General features: G+C 34.9%; 2 protein-coding genes across 3 annotated transcripts; both read right to left on the reverse strand.

The window, feature by feature from the left end:
• Positions 1 to 1,778: 1,778 nt before the first annotated feature.
• Positions 1,779 to 6,511, reverse strand: LOC112045744 (RNA-binding protein squid). The gene is made up of 2 exons (XM_024082049.2): positions 6,467 to 6,511; positions 1,779 to 2,856 (listed from the first exon to the last, which is right to left on the reverse strand). Exons 1-2 carry the CDS (start codon positions 6,509 to 6,511, stop codon positions 2,581 to 2,583), a joined length of 321 nt encoding a protein of 106 aa, XP_023937817.2. The 3' UTR covers positions 1,779 to 2,580.
• Positions 6,512 to 12,759: 6,248 nt separating this feature from the next.
• LOC112045784 (uncharacterized) lies at positions 12,760 to 19,909 on the reverse strand. 2 transcript variants are annotated; one of them, XM_024082108.2, is made up of 3 exons: positions 19,861 to 19,909; positions 16,403 to 16,508; positions 12,760 to 13,009 (listed from the first exon to the last, which is right to left on the reverse strand). In XM_024082108.2, the coding sequence occupies exons 1-3, from the start codon at positions 19,876 to 19,878 to the stop codon at positions 12,882 to 12,884; spliced, it is 252 nt and encodes an 83-aa protein (XP_023937876.2). In that variant the 5' UTR covers positions 19,879 to 19,909; the 3' UTR covers positions 12,760 to 12,881. The 2 variants fall into 2 exon arrangements, with proteins under 2 accessions (XP_023937876.2, XP_052738328.1); XM_052882368.1 differs by having other exon boundaries at positions 19,858 to 19,886.
• Between the last annotated feature and the right edge of the window lie 4,650 nt (positions 19,910 to 24,559).

Here is a 24,559-nt window from a genome sequence, read left to right on the forward strand (position 1 = left end):
AACATTAGTAACAACATTGAAGGTAACAATATATCACACCTTATTATAATTTATCCCTAAGTTTACAAGTACTTTGGTGTGATATAAAAAATGAGCATTTCTGAAGCAATGATCTAGATTTATTTCGTTGTAGGCCGCTCTGCGGTTTTATCTGCATGGTTCCCGTTGCTGAGGGAATACGGTGACAAATTTTACATAGTCATAACAATAAGTTAGCTTTCTATTGGGTAAAAAGTTTAGACTATCCCTATAACTTCACAAACGCACAAATTTTACCTGTTTATAATACATTGCACAACCTCGCGATTTCACCTAGGTACGTAGTTTCCGTGCCCGTAAGAATAAAGGGATAAACTATAGCTTATAGCACTCGGGGATATTGTAGATTCCAAACAATGAAAGAGTTTTTCAAATCGGTTCAGTAGTTTTTAGAGCCTATTCAATGCAAAGAAACAATCAAGTCTTTCCTCTTTTTTGAATATAAGAGATTTATTTATATTAAACAAACTAAAGTAAAAATATCATTCATAAATGATATCTTTACTTTACCTAAATCGCTCGTATTGAACATTCGGATGTCCCCAATTGTAATAGACATTTGATTTACCAAACTTGGTTCTAAAATTGTTTATACACTCCTACTTCCTTTTACGTAAACGAGACGACTAATAAGTATATACCTAGGTACCTAATAAAGACGCTAAACGATTTCGTAGAGCGTACGATGTCGAAAGACGTTATACGATTATAGGTATAGTTAATTTTGCGTTACTAATAAAATAATAATATATTATATTGTTAAAAATTAAAAAAAAAAGAAGTAATAAATAAATGAGAGATATAATAAGTATTAACACGCACACAGAAATGTACAATTATAATTATTGTTTAGTGTATGTGAATGTGCACAATCATGAGCAGTGAGCACTGGATTAGCACATCAGATAGTTTCGTTGAAAGTAGAGACTGAAACAGCCGGTAAAATTCCAGGCCATTCCCAAAATTGTAGTTGGAATAACTCGGTACAGTCCTTTACTAAAATATTAAAACTTGCAATTTTATTAACACAATTTAAGGCAATTGTATTGTTTGCGAATTATGATACCTATCGAATTTCAGAATTCAGTAGGGGCTGCAAAAAATCACTACTGGCGGCAAATTTGCAAATCCACCAATGATGGTAGAGGGAATTTTTGGATTAACTCGACCGTGGCAGACGAACAGAAGAGATTCAGATTATACCTTGTTGTTGAGTACCTTCACCAAGTATGAGCCCTTAATATTGGTGGGTACGTTTAGTGCAACCAAAAAAAAAATAATTCAGAAATACTCAATTAGCATGTCAGATAAAGATTAGTTAATAGCTGATATCATGATGCCTTTCGAAAATCGACGAACGTTAGAAAATAAAACCCTTGTATTTCTATTCTCAAGACACGAATAACTTGTTTTTTTTTTTGAAGGAAATATTCCCCCAAATAATTGCTTATATTTTCTAACGGTTTTAATAAGCCGAAGTAATACAAAATCTAAGGTCTTTAATTTTATTCCCCACTGCTGAAAGCGAATACAGTCCATTCATTAAAAAAAAACTAGTCGGGCATACCTACTCCTTGTATCACGTGAGTTTTGGCCGTGTTTCATAATAAATTAATATCCATTTATTAATTCGATCATCTAATCTTTCAAATAGAATCGATCTCTATGATGGTTTATTAATTGCATATTGAGTATCCCGAGCCTTTAATGAATATGAATTAATAATTAAAACAACACAATACAGTAATCCATATATTACATTTATTCAGTAATAAATAATACAATAAACTTAACTATTTATACAACATTTAAAACAATTATGAAATAGTTACATGGTAACATTGCTTCTTAACAATATTATAATATTCAAATATGTAAATTATACCGTCTTCTAAATTGAATACAATAAAAATATTTATCAGATAAATATTAATATTTATATATTTTAAGGCAAGCATTATTATTTATGTAAATTACATGTATAAATAAAATATTATGTATATATATATGGAAAAATGAATCATTATAATTTTATAATCTCAGTGTAATAAAAGTATCCACCAGTTTACAGACAAAATAAATATTGTTATTATTCTGTTCTATCTTCAGTTATACAAAGCACTAGGTACTCGTATATATTTATATGCAGCTCATATTCGTATATTGGAGTCTTTAGATTCGATAAAATATTCATGGCTAAATATATGACACTAATCTATACCAACCAAAAATGAGACCTAGAAGCGCTTGTATAACTCTTGGTTTTATTTTTTACATTAAGTAATGTCGAGAAAATAATATGTTTTATGAACCATCGCATGAAAAACCACCTCAAAGAGATCTTAACACTTCTAACAATAATCGTTACGGAGTCAAACATTTTTACCAGCCATGGTCTCTCTACATCCCTGTCCTTGACAAGAGGTACTAGTAATAGCAGTCTAATTACAATGATGATGATTATTCGATGTGCGTACATAGTAAACTTATCACATAAACTGCATCAGTTTCATAGCTTCTATCTTTGGAAATTATCGATCACTACCACCAATAACCATGGTGTCCATAATAGCCCCCATACGGCCAACCGCCATAGCCATACCCGTAGCCGTAGGTCGGGTAACCATAGTAACCGTAATGGGGGTAGTATCCCCCGTACCCTCCGTACAGACCGTATCCCCCCCAACCACCGCCCCAGTGAGAAGCAGCGGTCTGAAGGTCCTCTTTATCTGCTACTATGAGATCATCTTTGTCTATCTTCTCGGAGGGCGCGCAGAGTGCTATCGTTAGAACGTAGATGACTGTGAGGAGGAAAATCTGAAATAAAAAGAGGGTCATTAAGTGATCTGGTGTCAATCATTATCATACCAGCCCTGGATGTCCTGGATGACAATCGGCTGATATGATACCTTTAGTAGCGACTGTACCTACTTATAGACAATAAGCCCTTGAACAAAAATATCTGTGAAATGAACCTACGTGAATAACGCTTAGAAGGCTGTTACTGTATCAGAAAATAACTCTGAGCATTATTCATGTTGGTTCATTTTACATGTATTGTTCAAGGGCTTATAGTCTATTATGTCATTCATTAAATAAAAGTTAATTATGAAATACTAAAATTAGATACAAAAATAATTGCAAAACATGATTTTCGAATTTGTTTTGAGACACAATGCTGCGTGTATTCACTATAAATACTAGGCATTCTAGTTTGGGAAGTCCGTTTGGCTTCGTATGTAGTTGACGGACCAATCGCATTTGTGTGGAAAATCGCCTATTGGTAAACTAACTTTCGTTAAAGCATATTCCTACAGTTTTAAACCCCAACAGTGGTCGAAGCTTCAGTTTCCCGAGAAAAAAAATGTAAGGAAATTACTAACGATGAAATTTAAAGAAGTATAGTTGTTTGCCTGCAAAATAAAATCGCAATTTTAAAATCCTAAACACATAAAATATATGACCGCAGCTTTTTGATTATGACTCAAAAAAAATAAAGATAGAAACTATAAATCTGTATAGAAATCCATAAATGAAAGAAAATGTCCTAAAAAATTATGAATTCTAAATCTTTGGCTTTATAAAAAAAAAAAATTAGTATACGTAACTTTAAAACATGTAAAAAAATATTTTTGCCAATATTTTTAAAATTTTAAATGATGACCCGGATATTTTCAAGATTTTTAACTGTTTAAAATTGTTTTTTTTTCTTGTTATTAATAATTAGTTAGCTTAAAAAAATAATAATTCAATTGCGCGAGTAAAAGGATTCGAATTATTTCAATTTCATATTTCTGTTTTTTTCATCAATCAATAAATATAAATAAAATTGAAGTAAGTATCTGTCTGCAATTTCAAGATAACTGTGCTTTTTCCAGTGCTTATAGTTATTTAGACGATACTTCGAGTAAAACACAATATATTTTTTCTAATTTTTTGACTGTCTGTTTGTCCGGGCTAATCTTTAAAGCTGCTGAACCGATTTAAATGGGACTTATACTAGTAGATAGACAAAGTTATTAGCAACACAAAGGTTACTATTTATCCCGGAAAATCCATTATTCCCACGGGATTTAAGAAAAATTTCAAACGAAGTTGCGGCCGTCCGCTATTCGTAGTATGCAATAAAATTATAACGAATACAATTGTAGGCATTAACTAATTATATTATACTATAATAATATAACCTAGCCTTGCTGCTTTTAGCCTAGAACCGCAATAAAATTAATGAAAATTTACCATATTCTGCATTTTTATATCAGAAGAAACATAATCAACTGCATATCGTCCCTTAGCTTACAACACCGCTCAAGTCATTTTTACAAACTTTACAGGAGACGTAAAAAACTGTATATTTTAAAAAATCTCTGTTTTTTTCTAGTGCTACTTAATACATTCTTTAGTTACCGGTTAAGAAATAATTATTTATACTTATTTTAACGATTTACTTTATTTTAACTTTTATTTTATGACTTGAGCGGTGTTGACTGATATTTTATTAGATTTAGGCGGTGTTGTTTGTGAAAATATTATGGATTAAGGTATTAAAAGATGATTTGCAAATAAAAGCTTTTATTAAGAAATATTTCAAGAAAATTAACATTCTTTATAACAAAGGCATCTTAACTTAAATCTTAAGAATCACATTGTTGAGATCAATTGCTTAAGGTTATTTTCAGCTTTATGACTGCAACAAACGTCGCATTGATCTTTCTTTGGGTGGAATAGGCTCAGATTGAGTTTCGAAAATAATGTCAGTAATGCGACGGCATCTTTGGAAGATCTGCTAAAAACTTTCCAACATGTTTGATGACATGGTCTTAAATTTTTCCTGGATTTCTGCGATTACTGGTTGAAGTAGACACACCGGGAGAGGCATAGCACAATCGGTTTCTGTCGACCAATATCTTATAAACCAATCTTTAATTCCAAGAGTGGCCAAGAACATTTTTTTACAGACTTGGTGACGTACTTTATCAATCGTCAAAACGTAAGTTCGACTATCAGTTCTTTTGGATTGGATTCTGGATTTTTTGTAACTTTCTTTAGTACTTTGTTAACGTGAGAAGTTATAAATGATCTTCGCTGCTCCCAGTTCATGTTCTTCCAGAAATTTTCAAACAAATGTTTTCGCTGTTGCTCGTTTATGTTGTCACATGACCTGAGTTTGGATTTCTTGCAAAACGCAGAAGTGCACGGTAGTTTTATGTATCTTGCAGGCTTAAATACGTCTTGTTTCACTTTAAATGTTTCATTAATATTTGCTTTTCTGTCTCTTCTGTATCCTAAATAATTTTCACCTTTCATCCGTAATTCTTTATTGATATTGCGTTTATATTCATTTGGATCTTATGACGCCTTGTTCTGTAGTTTTTTATGACTTAACAAATCACCGTGATAAGGAACATCATTGAATATGACCACTTTGTTAGTGATGTAGTAGCAGAGACACTGGATTGCTGTATATTGTTTTGGGTTGTTTTATCTGTATCTGTGTTAATTAATATATCCGAAATTGGGTCTTGAGTATTCCTAGGGAAAGCTTGGATGTCAATATTTCGTAGCTCTTGTACAACGTTCTCACTTTCTACCGAGATATTGGCTACATTCAATGCAGAAGGCTGAACATACTCGATGGTTACTGTAGCAAATTTGGGTGGTATATGTTTCAGATCAAAGAAGTCATCACCAACTTTTTCTACAACTTGTAGATTGTGAATGTCAATGTTTTCAATATTAGTCATAATTAGTAATAATAGTCTATGTTCTGGTCAAATATTGTGTTTACATTATCCTGGCTACTTATAATACTTTTTATGGACTCCCCAAAGTTTTGATTATTTATTGGTGTTGCAATAGTTTCATATTTAGTAAGAGAATGCAAATACTTTGGTGTCAGAAGAACTAGTGTTATCTTTTTTATTCAAATCTAAAATAAATAATTGGAGTTATTGCATTAAAGTATTTTCGCGCGAAAAGTATGATAGACTAACGACTTGTGCGGTGTTGCGACGCCAACCGACTTGAGCGCTGTTACTATTTTTTGAATTACGGCTTCTGATTAGCTGAAATCTATTTCATGAGACCAATGGTTCGACGCGCAATGCGCAGCTTCATCCAATGACATCAAAATGTAAATACCGCCAATTTTCGACTTGAGCGGTGTTGTTAGCTAAGGGACGATATGTATATGCTTTGCTACCCGTATGTTGATGAGGCTTGTGATAAATTGAAAAAACATAAAATAACGCTGCATTTAGCATAAATAAAATAATTTTCAAAATCTTTCACCAGAATAGTTGAAAAAAAAATCAATTTTCTTTCATTTTTATAGCACTTGATTACGTATACTCGTAAATATAATTATGATTACCTACCCTTACGGGGTTGATGTGTCTACTACCTATTTAAAAAAAATTCGACTTACTTGATAGCTAGCCATGTTGTCTACGCCGAGGTGTCGTCTGTCCATACAGCCTGGAGGCGGTCGTTTTATATGAGTGTCGCGTCCTAGAGCCACGCATCGCTGGGCTTCCTTCCCCGTGCCATTGACCCATGGTGTTTGGGATTAGCGGCACGCTATGGCAAATTTGATAGACTTACGAGACACCATGGACTGTGATAGCAACACCATAGGCACCTTTTTTGATGCTTGGGCATGGTTTCAGTCATGTTTAATGATTGTCAATGAACATCATGGAGCGCATTTTCGACTTAATTTCATAAATGCATGAAATCTAAGTCTATATGCGTTTGCTTATTATCGTTAATCAAATTAATTTTTTAATCATATGTACTCAACATTTTGGACGTTAGGATCCCAAAGTGCTGAAACGGCGACCAGGTAGACTGACGACATCAAGCGAATTGCAGGAATTCGCTGGATGCAGGCGGCTCAGTATCGTGATGTTTGGAAGTCCCTACAAAAGGCCTTTGTCCTGCAGTGAATATGATGATGATGATGTACTCAAAATGCTCTATAATGAAGCTGTAGCTTCAATGTGCTGCTATTAATTACCCTTTATTTTGATTAAATGGTCAGAATCCCTTCCTAAAGATAGGATATTTCAGAACTTATAGCTACCATGCTCCAATTAGTAATTCTTTGTGAGTTCAACGCACTTACTAAAATAATCTGATCACGTTCAACCCCAAATTAAGAAAGAATCCGCGATCTTAATAGCACCTACCTAACTGTTCCAACCTGTATGTGCGTACCTCTACGCGACATTATTGCGGGTTTTTCCTTGTGACTTTGATAATTACCTACTATCTATAAGTATATTACTATCATCATTATCATTAACAACCCATATTCGGCTCACTTCTGTGCACGAGTCTCCTCTCAGCATGAGAGGGCTTAGGCTAATATGAATGAAATCTGTCAACCACGCCAATGCGGATTGATAGATTTCACACACGTAGGTACAGAATTAAGAAAATTCTCAAGTATTCAGGTTTCCTCACGATGTTTTTCTTTCAGAGTTCCGACACCTGATATTTGATTATTAATTTTGAGAGGGGCTAAGAAGCGAAAGCCCACGACGCTCCTCCAATGCGGGTTGGCGGGCTTGGAAAGCTTAGAAAATATTAGATAATAATAACTAGTTTTACACATAGATATAGCCTGTTCTTAGTTAGTTCTGCTTTCGGAGAACTGCCTGGATTAGAGCATTGTTGTAGTAGCTGTTGATAAGTCACGGTTTTAAATTCATTAGAGCCTCAAAACTGTGATATATTCTGTGTGAACTATTAATCATTTTTATGGGATTTTCGGCATTCGCACTTCAGTTCGCTACAACGTTATAACACTAACAAATTTACATACAATCAAGTCAAAGCAATGTTATAGTCTAAGAGATCGTGAACTCCAGACATTCGTCATTTTATAAAAGCTGAAAGTATGTCAGTTCATGCTTCTGTACTTACATAGTACGGTAACCAACTATGGAGTTTGGACAGAGGTGACTTTGGAAGGTAGGTAGCAGATGTCAAGAATCCATACCTCTAATTTTTTTACATTGTCCTTGGCATAATATGCGAAATTATATCCCCATTATGCTGACACACGGCTTCATGGCAACTCTTCGCAAAAGACCCTGAAAGTTTTATCTTAAATAGTGTTTTTCGAAGGGATGCAGCGAAGCTAAGTGACTGGCGACTATTTTGGCGCCTCGGCATATATAAAGGCAACGAAAATAAAAAATTACACTTTATACACAGTTCAGGATCTGGATCCTTAAAACCTCTTACTTCCCAAAGGCATCACGGTAAAACATTATAGTCGGCTACCGTACTTACCTATGGTCAGTGGCGTACATAAGGTGTTTAACTAGGGTATGCACTATAAGTAAAAATTGGAAAATTCCTTGTCCAACTATATATTTTGTGGTCCATCGTAGGTTTGTATTATGAGTCCTTAAGGTAGGCAGTGCATTTTTAGACCTATGAAGTGCACATGCTCATGCAGCTCATACTACCATAGGTAGTAAGCCTATGGTAGGAGCATGAGCTGACAAACTTTCAGCTTTTATAAAATGATGAAGATCTGGCTGGTGCTGGCTCTCCGTCTATTAGCTTTTTAAGTAGACGTACAAAGGTCAAAATGGTAAATACCTGGATGTTATTCTTGTCGTATATTCTATTCCTTTTTCTGTGATTGCGTATTTATACGGTAAGCACTTTAAAGATCGCACCAGCCAGTGGAGAGTTTGGGCGACCGCAGAAGCTCTATCACTTGCCTGGGACTTTCTCTGCTGTGAGAGTCAAACATTCGAATATTCGATCATCTCTTAGAGTTTAAATTTAGTTATCTTTCTTAACTAAATTTTAAAAGTTTAAAAATGTACTACCTACACGGTTTATTGTTTTTGTTTATTATTATTTTTGGTTAAATTATGTACCTACTTAACAATTTAATGAATCATCAAAATTCATGATAAAATTGTATGTTTTTACTTGTCTCATAATGAGAGAGAGGAAGGGGCATAATTAGTATAAGTAGGGTCGCCGGCTAATACAATAGCCGCTGTTCTATGAGGAATGTAGCGGGTAAGGGCGCGATACACATTACATGAGAGAGCGATTTTATTATGATGAATTTTCTTTATTCGTATCTATAGGTACACGATACACATAAATAAAAATCTGCCTGTCTGTCCGTTCGCGATAAACTTTTTTTGAATCTTCATCAACAGCATGAGAAAAGCAACTAACGAAAAGTTTTGAGTAAATCGGTTGAAATATAACGATTATTGCTATCGGAAGTGTCGGAAAATATCAGCCTGGGAATTTCAGCGAAAACTCTTCATATTATACCTTCGAGATATAACAAGACAATAAATTTTGAAATATTCCTCTTTTAATTGATCTAACAAAATTTGAGGATTTTAGATTAGAAAAATTGGATACCTACTACTCCAGTTATAAGTGCACATCTGTAGGACACAATTTAATTGTTCACATTAAAAGTTAAAAATGAAAAAATTAAACGGTTTACAGAAGTGAACGTATGATAACCATATTATGTCTTTGATTTATAATCGTTTGATTTATGTTTCATTAAACTTATAGTGGCTGTTCCGTTATTTAAGAGTATGGAATCCCTGACGGGCATTACTTCCCCGCTCCGCGCATCTCTGTGACATGCACGTGTCAGTATACTGTAGGTACAGACAGGCACATTTTGTCATGGTACGCCTGTACTGCAGCGGCGTCCTTCCTTCCGCGACCACTCGTTACGTCTGTCATTGAAGTGTTTTGCCGATTTTAATTACGGCTGATGACAATGGCTCGGGTCTATTGAAATGCGAATTAATGAAAATCTTCAATACACCATTCACATTATTCAATGGGTACATCGGCAGTGTAATAAACCACACCGGCGCAGTGATGAACTGAACATTATACAAGTATGAAAGGGAAATTAAAGAAGATTTTTTTCTAGATCTTCATATAAAAATACCTATAAACAAAGCAAATGTTTCTTGGGTTGAACGTGCTTACTGTTTCGTAAAATTATTTCAGAGTTGGATAGCCTAGGCTAGATTTGACGGACAGGAGCCGGCAGATTTCATCAAAGAGAAGGCTAAACAATTTTATAATATCAGATATGACATTAATAAAGTTTATGAGTAGGTACAACATCAATCAACAGGTGGAAGTGGATAAGGGCTTTCGACTTCATCAAACTAGAACTCACAATCGAGAGTGTCGGGAGAAGTTGTAATAGTTTTCTGTGGTTGTACCAAAACCATCTTAGGCTCTCTCAGAATCTAGACTCAGGCTCTATCAGAATCAAGGTGCAGTCAGAATCAAGAAAATGATGTCTCAACCTTTCAAATTTAGCAAATAATTTTCTTGACTGTCTGTTATTTGGAATGAATGGGGAACCCTTTCTTTAGAGCTCCATTGAATAACACAACAATCGCCAAAATATATGCCAATGATCGGTCAAAAATACCGTCATACTGAACGTGTGCTGAATTTACAATTGATTCCAAAGTTTTGGGCCAAAATAACTGAGAATTACATGCTATTTGACATCTTATTATTTACATTTTAAGGCTTGAAATTGTGTGATCAAGTTTCTGTATTTGATACCTTATGTGGAACTATGGAATTTAGAAGCTTTGTTCACGTCACAGGAGTTAAAATTTCTCAATGGACTGTTTGATCACGTGGATGGAATTTTTATTCAATATGGATCCACGTAAACTTTAACACTCATTGATACATCGCATTTTTGGATCTTGGTCGCTAACTATGGGCCTCATAAGAAAACTCAGAGTCACACTGCGGGCGATGGAACGAGCTATGCTAGGAGTATCTCTGCGTGATCGAATCAGAAATGAGGAGATCTGCAGAAAAACTAAAGTCACCGACATAGCTCAACGTGCTTTAATAGTTCGACTTTCAATAGATCATTTTTCCGCTTCTTCGCCCGCGGAGATGATAATGAAATGTTTTTTTCTTCCCTTACTATATCACTACTTTTTGTTTTTTTTTTCTATATCTATACTAATATATTATAAAAGCGAAAGGTAAGTCTTTTAGTCTATCTGTTAATTTTCACGGCTAGTTTAGCCTGAACCGATTTCAATGAAATTTGGTATAGAGACAAAGTAAACCTTGGAGCAAAACAAAGGCTACTTTTTCCCGGAAGGATCCACAAAGTAAATGAAACAGATTTTACGCGCACGAAGTTGCGGGCGTCCGCTAGTCTCTCATATACCTTCCAATGACACATTTACCCAATCTCATCAAATTTGACTGAAAGACTGTATCTATTAGGAGTACCACAATGATGAAGCGGACAGCGATCGAATCTTGACTTTGACTGTATGAAGTATTTTCTCTGAATATCGGAAGTGTCAAGTGTCCTTAATTATACAGAGTACTTTACAAATCTACGTTCCGATTGCCGAAACGAATTCTCAATCGAATCGCTTCGTCACCTCATTATAGTGATTAGTGAATAGCCTCGTCTGGCTGCCAAGCAAATGGGTACTCGTACTTACGTAAAAAAAAAACAAAATGGGCCTGTCTGGGTCCTTGTTAAGTAAATTACGACAAAACCTCAAAGACAAGAATCTCTTACAGAACAAATTCAATTCAACTTTATCGGCCTACAGCACCAGGAGGTCTATTCTGTAATTTATGTTTTGTATAACTCGCGAATGCGAGTTTCGAGTTCATCTCTATCTCTCTCTGTTTAACATGATACTATAGACAGAGAGCGATAGATGCGAGCTCGAAGCTCACACTATCGAATTGATAAAAATATCGTTACAGAATAGCCTCCCTGGTTTTCCTCCTTGCATGAGGGGGGATATGTAGCTTAGACCCACCACGCTGGTCTAATGCTCTTTAGGGTGATAATGTTAACCTCATTAACATGACAGGACCGACGGCTTAACGTGCTCGGCACGGATGTATAATAACTTTCTTAATCCGAGTTGAGAATTTTAACTGAAGATTTCTTATAAGTAAGAAAAACTCTATTTTATAGCCTGACCCAAGTTCGAACCCAGGTCCTAGTGACCCGAAACTACAAAGGCTGAACATTGGACCAACGAGGCAACTCAATTAGTAGAGCTTAAGTGACAGAGCTTTTCTGGGGCAATACTACTAGCATTAGTTCCAGGGATCCAAAGCTGAATTCCTATTCATTAAAATCCTATTCGTTTAAAGTCTATGGTGGTGCTTGCCTATCAGCTGTTTAGGTATTCACTCTTAATTTAAAGATACCCATGTGATAGAGGTGATAGGAAAACGGCAGCTGGAGGCGTTCGGAACCTTCGCAGTGCGAATAAGGAACGAAATACATCATCTAAGTACCTACGAATGCGGATTTCAGCGATGCCTGGCAATTCTGTTAATTATCATACTTGGATAGTAGGGACTTACCTACTAATCTACCTCAATATTTATATATAAAATGTAAAAAATAAATAAAATCGCGATTTATGTAATTCCAATGTCTGATGGCTCAGCTACGAGATAAAGTCAAATATTACAATATAATAAATCCGTTTACAATGTATGTCGTGCTTGTGGACTTTAATAATAACAATACCCGTCATCACGTCATCTATTGTAAATCCCGCCAACTAATTATTAACTAACTCCTAGTATAATAACCTTTGGCGTCGTAGTTCTTTGATATACCAATAGATGGCGCACTTTTGTAACAACGAGCTTTATCAAATAAACACAACAATTTTTAAAATTATTATTATTATATATTAAAATACAAAAAAAAGCTAAACTTACACATAGATTAACAATCAATAAATTAAATTTAAATCAATACTACGCATCACTTTGATAAGCGCTATCTGTTATAAGTACTGTTCAATAGGCGCGTACTCGACGTCCGCGCTACGTAGTGCACCGCCGTAGCCGCTAGATGGCCGTCCCCTGAAGTACTCGGCAACGTTGCCGCTCACACTACCGTACGGTATGCCGCCTGCAAAGTAGACAATTATTATATTAATTTATTAGCTATACATAGAAAGGCAGATGTTAATACCATAAATAACCTTAAATAGTTTAAAAAACTAAAAAAACACGCCTTTAGCACGCACTATAAATTACAAATATTGGATTTAATTCACGTGACTATTTTTTTCGTATTCCTGACAACAAAGCTTTATAATTGATATCCATATCATGGGGGTGGATTTCAAACAGTCAGTCCGCCATCTTGGGGAGGCCGCCATATTGAATTTGTAATGACGTTTCATAACTATAGTCCGCAACTTTAGGCTTTTTACACAACAATATCACTACTCAAAAAGGTTCTTTTAGGCGACACTTTTCGTTTCGATTCACATACATTTTATTTTTAATAATAAGCTTTACGGCTCTGGGTTCTAGCCCTTTTGAGCCCGGATTCACATACAATTAATTAATTATCTTGGACTAATTATAGAAGGACCTGCCTCGCAAGACGTTACCTCTCTGTCAATCAATCAACGATCTAACGCGTGTATACTTATATCGTATCGATGTTTCATTGTTGTAATCGTTTTCGCCGACTGAAAAAACTCCCTAATCATTCCGGTTTGTGTAGTAAGTAGTTCAATGGCATGAAAAATGGTCAACAACTTCTAATTCACTAAAAGATGAAGTGACGTTCGATTTCAGTTTCACCTGATGGTAAGCGATGATGCAATCTAAGATTTTTTTTTTTTATTGTTTACAAGTTTCCTTTGACTACAATCTCACCTGATGGTAAGTGATGATGTAGTCTTAGATGGAAGCGGGCTAACTTGTAAGGAGGAGGATGAAAATCCACACCCCTTTCGGTTACGGCATCGTACCGGAACGCTAAATCGCTCGGCGGTACGTCTTTGCCGGTAGGGTGGTAACTAGCCACGGCCGAAGCCTTCCACCAGCCAGACCTGGTCCAATTAAGAAAACCTCAATCAGCCCAGTCGGGAATCCAACCCAGGACCTCCTTCTTGTAAATCCACCGCGCATACCACTGCGCCACGGAGGTCATCAAAAACATAATTATAATAAATAATAAATTTGTAATAAAAACAATATCTAAAAGAAAAATAGATACTATTCTTCTAACGAACGAACAAACAGCAAAACATCGATCCATTAATTTAATATTCTGTGTACAGATTATATTATTCTTATTAAATATTTTATTATTTATTTTTGTTAAATATTATCGATGACTGAGTTTACCTCGTACCCTTCAAAAAACGACAGACAATTTTGTTGCTGCATTTGGGTGCGATCCATTTCCATTTCTAATTCCTCTATGTTAAATATATAGAGTTTGCACAAAAACAATACAAACGACATAAAAAGAACCCAAGCAGACATGAGTCACAAACCATTATGAAAAATAAAGATATTGAGTTTTATGGGTATTAAATGTGCATTTATAAAATTAAATTATAACTTTAATTATTTTATAAATGTCGTATTTTCATATCAAAAGAAGAAAGAAGTTGTAATTAAAACGATGATTTCTTTTATTTTAATGTGAATTTAACCTTTCATTTATTGCAGAATTACCATATACTATGATATTTTTTTTGATTTTGTATTAATAAGTGAAAGAAGATTGACATTTGACAGTTCACACTTCACAGCACAGAACACTACTTTATTTGCTGTCTATGACTAATACTCCTACTTATATATCAGTATTCGTTAATGATTCGTTAACTAAATCCAGTCTGTCGTGCGTATTTTCTTCCCTTGTAATTTTTGTTATTTCGTTTTGTTCTCGTTTCGTTGTTATTGTTAATTATGGTTTATTTGTTGTTTGTTTACTGTTTTTACCCGACTGCAAGAAGGGTTATGTTTTTCGCGCGTATCTTGTATGTATGTATGTAATATTCTTTATTACCTCATATCTTCCAAACCGTTGAACGGATTTACGTAATTCAGATAACGTTAGATTTGTTTTAATAACCCAAGTGTTCTTAGATAGGTGAAATTAGAAAAAAAAAACTAACAAGACGACTGTGAGACGCTATAGAATCGGGGTGAAGTTTTTTTTTTTGTGAATATTGCAACATGCGAATCAAATTCAAGGGATTTTTGTGAGAATTTCAAAATAGTATATCATGGCCATGTTAAAAAAACTACAATTAGGAAAACGTTATTTATTAATTCTAATATTAATTAAGTCTATACATAATACGCGAGGCGGACGACTATAAGGTGCGAGGTTTATGAAGTGTAGTCATAAAACACCTAAAATAGACTAAAAGAAATATATTGATTATAAAAATCGGACAAGTGCGAGTCGGATTCGGCCACCGAGGGTTGCGTAGATTTTTTGAATATTTACTTAATTTCAGTTGGACTTAGGTATACATTATCGTACTTTGTAACAAACGTAACCAATAAATCCGAAATTCACCATCTATCGTAACTAAAAAGTGTGAAATAAATTAATTAATTAAACAAATATAAAAACCCGGCATAAATGATATAAAAATTGATCAAACTAAAGTCGGGACCTAATAAAAAATGTAGACGAAAATCATTCTATTCAATATAATAGGTCCCGACTGTTTTTTAATTGTTTTCTACACTTCTGGACTGAGCTTTTTTTTCTTTTCAGTTTTTTTATCATTTATGCAGTCGGGTTTTTTATCAGTTTAATTAATTAATTTTATTTAGTTTAGTACGAAAATTAGTGAACCGGAGCCTGGAACTAGCCGGAGCAGTTATTCCGCGTTGCTATTGTTTCCGTCACCAAAAAAGAAACGTACGAATCAATCACCCTTATCGTCCTCCGAGAAAACCGTTTTGATTAATGTGTTTAAATATGTCGAGGAAACCTTATGCTTGCTTCTACATAATAAAGAAACAAAACTATAAGAGTTCTTTATTGCCTACGGAACCCTTAATATAAGTGAAGCATTATCTGTTTGATAAATAACAGGATATATTATATAGGAATATAAAATTAAAAAAAATATTTGTTTACCACAGGAAGTTTTATTTCATGATAATATTCGTAAATAATGATAAAATGTTGAGCAAACCTGAGTCAGCTGTTTTTGTTTGTTTACATAGTTTAAAATACCTACTCAATCTGACTATAGTCATGTATTGTCAGAGCGTGTGCTCTGAGTTCTCTGTTATACCTATCTAGAACCTTAGGCCTTTGTCTTAGATTGGTGAATCACCACCTTAATGTGGGCCGTAAAAGTGTTGCTCTGATTAGTCTTTTACGTAGCCTATCAACTTCAAAAAATAAATTATTTAGGCAAATAATGACGTGGAACTTTAAAGAGTTTAAATCAATTTACCTACTTATACAAGTCTTTATAGATTTGCTACTTGTACTGTAAGATAAAAAATAAATCTAGGTGGGTACCATAAGAAAGTCCAGGCCCGGGTAGCGGAGCATGCCCCGCACTATCGGGCTTCGGTAGCGCTTCGCTTATTGACACCAGGCTCACAACCAAGCACAGCAAGACGACCTGAAAATATGATACAAAAATATGTATCCATACTTTTTAATCTATCTTCTATACTTATATTAAAACTGTAGCAGGTCCAAATCTGTACATTGAAGATATTTTGAAAAGTTTTGTTGGGGAGTTACAATACTGAATATTTTTTTCGATTTTTGTCTGTCTGTCTGTTTGTGTTATTTTGTTATTCGGTAGTCAAGCTGAAACTACTGAATCAATTCAAATGAAACTTTTGCTCGTTTTGAAATCATAATATGGAGAAGGTTATAATGGTACTTTTTATAGGGAAAATAAAATCAGAAAGGGGGGGGGGGCAATAGGGTTAAGTTTGTATGGAAAGGGTAGGGTTGGAGTAGGGAAAGGTAGGGAAGAATCGTACATTAGTCAAAGCGAAGCTTGACCGGGTCCGCTAGTTGTTTAGTAAATCAGTTTGTCGGTTGATTTGTTTTATCATCTCTCTCGTCTCTTTCTATGAAATGTTCTAAACTAGGAAACGAATTTTCATTCGATTCCATATAGGTCCATTAAAGGTACGTAAGGTCTTTTATTGAGACCGCACGTAGACAAAAAGCATTTAGGTAATAACAATCTGAAAGAACCGAATTCCACGCGAATACAGTTGCAGGAATAACTGTAATTTGACATGGTTTATAAGAATTGGACCAATTGTTAATTACCGAAAGTTAATTACTTACAGAAATATGTGTAAATTCTGAGGTGTAAATACGAGTATAGGAGATTTAAATACATATGTAGATGGTACAAAAAATTGGTTCGTTTTCCAAATTAGTATTCTTGCAAAATACCTTCATACCCAATACGGTAAGGCGATGGACTAAGCCGTAAATTACATTGACCTACAAACCAAAATTCTACTTTATGTTAAAATAGGTATGCAGGTCGCTCATCTCTAACATACTACATATGTAGGTATATTACACACTTTGATTATGTATAACAAATTTAGTGCTATCTGTTATACTGCATTTATTCTACCAAATATGGGACAGATCAGAGTAATAAATCTAATAATATATTCATTCATCATCACCAACCTATGGACGTCCACTGCAGTACATAAGCCTTTTGTAGGTACTACCATAACACCACAAGCCTGCCCCCTAGCAGAGTGGCACGTCCATACTCTTTCTACGATCGCTAACGCTTCGAAAACTAGAAAGATGTATGGGAATGACATTTGCTATCGATAGGTCACGTGATCAAGATCTGTCATTTCCATACTTTTTTCTAGTTTTCGAAGCGTTAGCGATCGAAGAAAAAGAATCGACGTATCGAAATATGTGTCCCACCACTTCAACTTCACGACTTGTTGACGACGACGAAAATCGTGTCTTTTGTTACTGATATATTATTGGTTTTGTAATACCAGTAAGCTGACCAAAATAAATATAATTTGCCTTATTTGTTTCCAACGCTAATAGGTCGTAGAGTAAAAAACCTACATATCTACTTTAATTTTTCAATAGTTTCCTGAAAGTAAGCTACCCGTACTTCCGCGTGTGTACGAGGTAGGAACTTGTACAATCAAGGAAGTCAAGTAACGAACTTAACAATTCGCGATCTGATTAATTTAATATAAGCTGGCCTTAAGCTGCGTTTTAAGTTCAAGGTGCGTTGTCTAGTGCAAGGCACCTTGTTGGAGTGATAATATCTAGAGCATTATATTAACAAACTAGCTGACGCCCGCAACTTCGTCCGCCTTTAGACTTTTCTAATCCAGCCCTTACAGTAGTATCGATGTAAAAATGAAGTAACTTCTCCCGTTTTCCCAACATTTCCCTTCACTGCTCTGCTCCTATTGATCGTAGCGTAATGAAAATATACTATAACAGGAAAATATACTATAACTATACAGGAGTATGAAGAATAATTGTACCAAGTTTTGTTAAATTTCATTCGGTATAACGAACATACAGTCAGACAGACATGCATAAATTTTACTGATTGCATTTTTGCCATCACTATCGATCACTAATCACCCCCTGATAGTTATTTTGGAAGTACATATATTTTATGTACAAAATTGACCTTTCTACAGATTTATTATAAGTATAGATCGATATAATTTTAACTGCTCTATTTAAAACTTAATATTTATTTAAGTATAGAATTACCTACTTCTTTCAATGACTATAAATGTAAAATAATCAAAACTGATATTTAGAGGCAAGATTTGATTTTTGTTTGTTACGATTTATCTCAAAAATTACTAGCTGGTTTAAAATATTCTTTCACCATTAGAAAACTACATCTATATTCTGTAACTTTGGCATTTATTTTAATTTAGCTGGCTAATGGCTGCTGGGCAACTGATATTAGAAAAGCAATAGTTTGGATCGATATCAATTACTCCAGAACTATTTTAAACAGACTCAGAAGCGATTACAAAAATAAGAAACCTAATGTCGAACAAAGGTTTATGATTCACAACATTTGTCAGGACAACTTAATTAACAAACTGTAACCAAAATAAGACCCTAGAATGGCAGAGAATGACCTTGAGTGAAATCACGCACTTGTGAACGTTGTGTGTAGGGTTAAAAGGTACCTTTGACTGTTAACAAACACTCCCCTTTTCCACTCAAGTCACTCTCCCCGACTATCCCAAGTAACCCATAAAGAATTACACAACAAGAGATGTGGACGGCTCGAACACCACGAGCACACTGAAGCCGACCGCACCACAAGTCGTTGCAACGCGGCGATAACATTATAGAATAGATCGGGATCATATTCACCATATTCACCATTTGAGATGTCAACAGTAATGGGTAATCTAGGAGAGTAAAACCGCGGAACACAGGATAATTGTAATGAAGAGTCAACATCTCCACCATAAAGTAGCCGGCTGATCACTGAGACGTCATGGATTTCCGACCTCTGGACTATTGTCAGAGACGACAAACTAAGCTCCTCCCAACTTGTATCAATAACGATGTTATTAAAAGTTTTTACTGTTGCTTTATAAATAGTTATTAATAGTTGTAAGTTAACAGCCACAATGTTCTGCAAATTGCGTGGTACACTACCTCGTCCTGACGCTCAGAAATTTTTGTTTCCTGGTTAACTCAGTTAAGCAGGTTCACAAAAAATTAACTCGATAGTAATCAGTGGAAAAAAATGTTCTACGGACTAATATATCTATTATAAAATCTTGGGTAACAATAAAAATTACACATTGAGTGCAAATATAAGTAATTTTTTGATAAAATACGGCGGCAAATTGTTAAATCTTTAAGACCAATACTTCGACACAAGCATCTTAACTTTGACTCTGTAACTTAGATTCGTGACAACTAAGATAAACAATGCATTTAAGTATGTAAATAGGACGAACCTGTGTTCTCGCTGTCATGATGCCGGCCTCACTACGTATGAGCCGCGCGCGGTCGTATTGCGTTTTTTATACTTATTCGCCGACCGACCCTCAGAGTAATGGGTTAGTCTTTATGTATTTTATGACAAAAAAAAAATACCGACCAAATTGAGAACCTCCTCCTTTTTGAAGTCGGTTAAAAAATACTAATTAAATCTATACGTCTTATATAAATCAGATGAATCAGACCATTCCTAGGACGAGTGAAGGGAAGTATAGAATAACAACAATTTTTCACGATTTTTCCACCAAGAATTGTATACCTTTTTCCCATATCTGACAAACACTTTTACAGATTATTTTGTATGGATCTCTAGAGACAGGATTAGCGTGAAACTGAGTAGTCAGTTCCTCGACTGGGGACGTCTTGTCATGTTATACTTACAGTAGAAAATCGATGGTAAAGGTTAGCGTAGGGGTACGGATAGGGTTAGGATAAGAGTAGGGGTCTAGGGGAAGGAAAAATGTAAGTCAAAGCAAAGCTTGACCATATAATGTGCCTTAGTATGGACGTTGTAAGTAGACAGCATAAATGATTTTGTCTAACGATATTAAACAAAAGTCGTTGATTTTGTCTGATTAACTCATTGATGTATTAATAACTAGAGAAATGCTAGCACAGTAGAAACGAGCGTAAAACTTATTTATCGTTGCTTAGTAACCACTTACAGATAGATGACCTATACTTCAAATCTACTAGACTGATATTAAAAATTCTTTCACCAATAGAAAGCTCCATTATCAGAGAAAACATAGGCTATATTGTGTCCTCGCATTCTCATGGGAATGGGGACTACGCAGGTGAAATAATTTATAAAAAATACTTAGCTGCTTTACTAACGCTTCAGAGTCATACACGAAACCTCCTGTCAAACACGTTTGTGTTTCCTGACACTTATAATTCAAACACCTTCAAAGCAAGAGTGACTGCCTATTCACTATAATTTCTACGTAAGCGCGATCCAACTTAAGTCACCCATTCACGGTCAATTATTCTCACGTTCCTACAGCGCAAATGGCAGCGAAGACGTTTCATAAGTCGAGCCGTCATGCATGAAGTGACCAATACACGATCAGTTATAGTCGTGGGTGCTGAAGAAACGTGAGAATAATTGATTGTCAAAAGCGTGCATTAGACCGCATTAATGCTTAATAACTGTAGTCAAGCGCAAGCCTATATTGCATAACAAAGAAAGGCCTAACTGTACCGTCTCCCTTTATTCTGAAGAAGAATTTGTCCAAAGGATTAAGATACCAGAGTCTCCTAGCTACAAACTAAGAAGTCCTAAAATTAATTAGTCATACAGTTTCTTTTAAGTAAACCATTACTTAATAACTTGCACTTTCTCCGCTGCGCACAAAGCGATGTTTATTGTTGTGTTACATAAAGTTCCTATTACAATTCAACCCACATTGAAAACAATATAACACTTTTATGGTACATTTTTACAACCATCTTAGAGCGATTTTATCAGACCGTATCTCAAAGTCTACTTATTTCTTGTAAAAAAAAATACTCAAAAGGTAAGTATTAGAACATTTTATTGTTTTTATTACTAAGTGCATAACAATTAGGTATAAGCACTATGATTATTTTCGAAAAAATAATACTAACTTTAATATAATTTAATTATATAACGGACACTAAAAAACTTCGTTATTTGTGTCTCAGTTTAGATTGCATCATCTAAACAAAAAAAAAAAACAATTTAATATTTAAAAAAAAGTCAATACACTTTAAATTTTTTTTCATTTTGTAGAATAGTCATTATATTTGTAGAATAGCTCAGTATTAGCGTGCGATATAAGGCTAAATCTCGCAAGCTCAAGTCTACAAAGCCTCCGTAAGCCTTGACAACTAAACGTTGGTCATAAAACGATACATACCTATTATACATATTATTATAAATATACAGTCTACATACTTTACAAACGTAATTGTACTATATGTTGTATTAATTTATTTGTCATATAAAACATGCCAATTAAGTAGAAAAATATAAATAAAATGGTATAAGACTAGCCACACCCCGTTTGCTATTAACATGAAATTCTGTTTCAAAAAAAAACTCCCGGGGGTACATAGAAAAAATATAAAGCCTATGTATCTCCATTCCAAAATTTTCAAATCGGTCCAGTAAATGCGGAGTGAAGGAGAAACAAACGTACAAACTTATCTACATAAACAACTCATTTGCCCATAATTTAATCGACAACTACACTCAGTAAACCGAAATTTAAATAGGCACGAAGAAGCACTGTCACAAAGTATATCAACTAACAGCTATATAATCAAACTTATATTAAAAAGGTGAGAGCCACGATAGCCCAGTGGATATGACCTCTGCCTCCGATTCCGGAGGGTGTGGGTTCGAATCTGGTCCGGGGCATACACCTCCAACTTTTTCAGTTGTGTGCATTATAAGAAATTAAATATCACGTGTCTCAGGCGGTGAAAAACATCGTGAAGAAATCTGCATACCAGAGAATTTTCTTAATTCTCTGCGTGGTAAATCTCTCTCCGTCTGAAAGAAGACTCGAGCCCAACAGTGAGCCGAATATGGATTGATGATGATAATGATGAATATTATGAAAGCGAAAGTTTGTGTGTAAGAATGTATGTTTGATCCTCCTTTGTGCTGCAGCTACTGAAGCGATTTAGCTGAAATTTGGAATGGAAATAGATTTTACTCTGGGTTAACACTTAAGCTACTTACATCCCAGAAAAATCCATGGTTCCCGCGGGATTTGTGAAAAACTGAAGTCACGGGCGTGCTAGTATTTACTAAAGGGGATGGTCAAAAATTGTGTGGATGTTCATTAGTAAAACCATTTTCACTGCCCACTTGATGTTGTCGCTAATGATTCAATTCGTACACAAAGGTACAAATTCTGTACCCTGTACGCTGTGAATTGAACCAACTCCATTATTTAACTAGCGGACGCCCGCGACTTTGTCCGCCCTTAGACCCCCTTATTCCGGCACTGCCGCAAAATGCTTTTTAACGGACAAAGTATAAGCTACCTCCCTGCATTTCATTATTAGATAGATTATACGCCATATGTTTTCGATATTTCGTGATGAGTAACCTTTCGCTTTTATATGTATATTATTTTAATTTATTAACACAAAGCTGTTTTTGCAATACTTTGTTCGTCTAACAGTAATCACATAATCAGTAGCTTACAAAATATTTTTTTTTTATTCTTTACAAGTTAGCCCTTGACTACAATCTCACTTGATGGTAAGCGATGATGCAGTCTAAGATGGAAACGGGCTAACTTGAGGATGAAAATCCACACTCCCTTTCGGTTTCTACACGACATCGTACCGGAACGCTAAATCGCTTGGCGGTATGTCTTTGTCGGTTGGGTGGTAACTAGCCACGGCCTAAGCCTCCCACCAGCCAGACCTGGACCAATTAAGAAAACCTCAATCGGCCCAGCCGGATCGAACCCAGGACCTCCGTCTTGTAAATCCACCGCGCATACCACTGCGCCACGGAGGTCGTCAAATATTATGATGATTTTATCGAATAATTCGCCTAATTTTATAAACTTATCTGTACCTATACAAAAACTTCATTAGCTGCAACCGTTTCCTTGACTCGCGTTTTTCAATCAAAAAGTTTCAACAGTGTCGATTAGAGAATCGCTTAAGGTGTCTGTTGAAACATAAACTGTAAGTAAGTTAATAACTCAGAGTAACAAGAAAATATACTTTTTGGTTTTTTTTTTCATGTTTTTGTTATGGTCAAAAAAAGCTCACATTTAATCACGTCTTATGAAAAGCAATGATGAAGTCTAGGATAGAACGAGTGTGCCTAGAAAATGCTTATTCACTCTTGCCTTGAATGTGTTCGGATTATAGACGGCAGGAAACACAGATGCCATAAGAAATGATTGATTCCTTATGGCATCTATGTTTCCTGCCACCTATAATCCGGATTAAAAATTTGGATTAAAAACTTTAAAGCGATCCATAGGGATGCCACTCTTTACGGCGTTTTGCTGTTTTGTGTTAGATGGTAGGAGGAAAAACGAGATCTTGGAGTTCCTGGGCAGACTCTCCATTATCTTGAAGTAATATGTAACTAGTGCATGAAATGATAAATTAAGATTTGCGTGTTACTGAAGTACAATATGAAAAATACTATAGGTAGGTACATTATATTTCGTTGAACATAATATTTGCGTATCCATTTACTCAGGCGCATGCAACAGAGTCACAACGTTGTAACATTGCAATAAATAAATAGAAAGGCAAAAGATAAAGGTAGATTCAGTCAGAGAAATAATATTATTATCATAATGAAAATATAGTCGTTTTGAATTTTCAATATTGCTTCTAAGTTCTCGCAACTAAAGAAACAGCCTTTTTTTAATATTTTTTTTCAATGAGAAAGAATAAGGAACTTAAGCTTACTTATTCTAATAACTATACAAATCATGTCCACGTGGAATGGTGGCAAAAATACTGGCTGCATTTCCTTTGATACTGACGACAACAGTTCAATGTACGAGTGTCAAACGTAGCCCGGATATTGTAGGTAGTCCAATCTCCTTACTGTAATAGATTTTTTTTTTCATTTCTATAGGGAATTAGGGAATTATCAAAATAAATTTATTTATGTTGTTACATTTTAGAATTAGAGACTGA

The sequence above is a fragment of the Bicyclus anynana genome, chromosome 7 (assembly GCF_947172395.1).
Source record: "Bicyclus anynana chromosome 7, ilBicAnyn1.1, whole genome shotgun sequence".
In the NCBI taxonomy this organism is placed as follows: Eukaryota; Metazoa; Arthropoda; class Insecta; order Lepidoptera; family Nymphalidae; genus Bicyclus; species Bicyclus anynana.

Bases quoted from the DNA above. Each gene is read 5' to 3' on its own strand.
- LOC112045744 (XM_024082049.2), bottom strand. From the start codon at position 6,511: ATGGACAGACGACACCTCGGCGTAGACAACATGGCTAGCTATCAA. The intron at 2,857-6,466 runs GTAAGTCGAATT...TTTTTATTTCAG, and splicing joins ACAACATGGCTAGCTATCAA to ATTTTCCTCCTCACAGTCAT.
- LOC112045784 (XM_052882368.1), bottom strand. From the start codon at position 19,878: ATGACAGCGAGAACACAGGTT. The intron at 16,509-19,857 runs CGTCCTATTTAC...TCATATTTTCAG, and splicing joins TGACAGCGAGAACACAGGTT to GTCGTCTTGCTGTGCTTGGT. The intron at 13,010-16,402 runs GTACCCACCTAG...TCTACTTTGCAG, and splicing joins CGGGCCTGGACTTTCTTATG to GCGGCATACCGTACGGTAGT.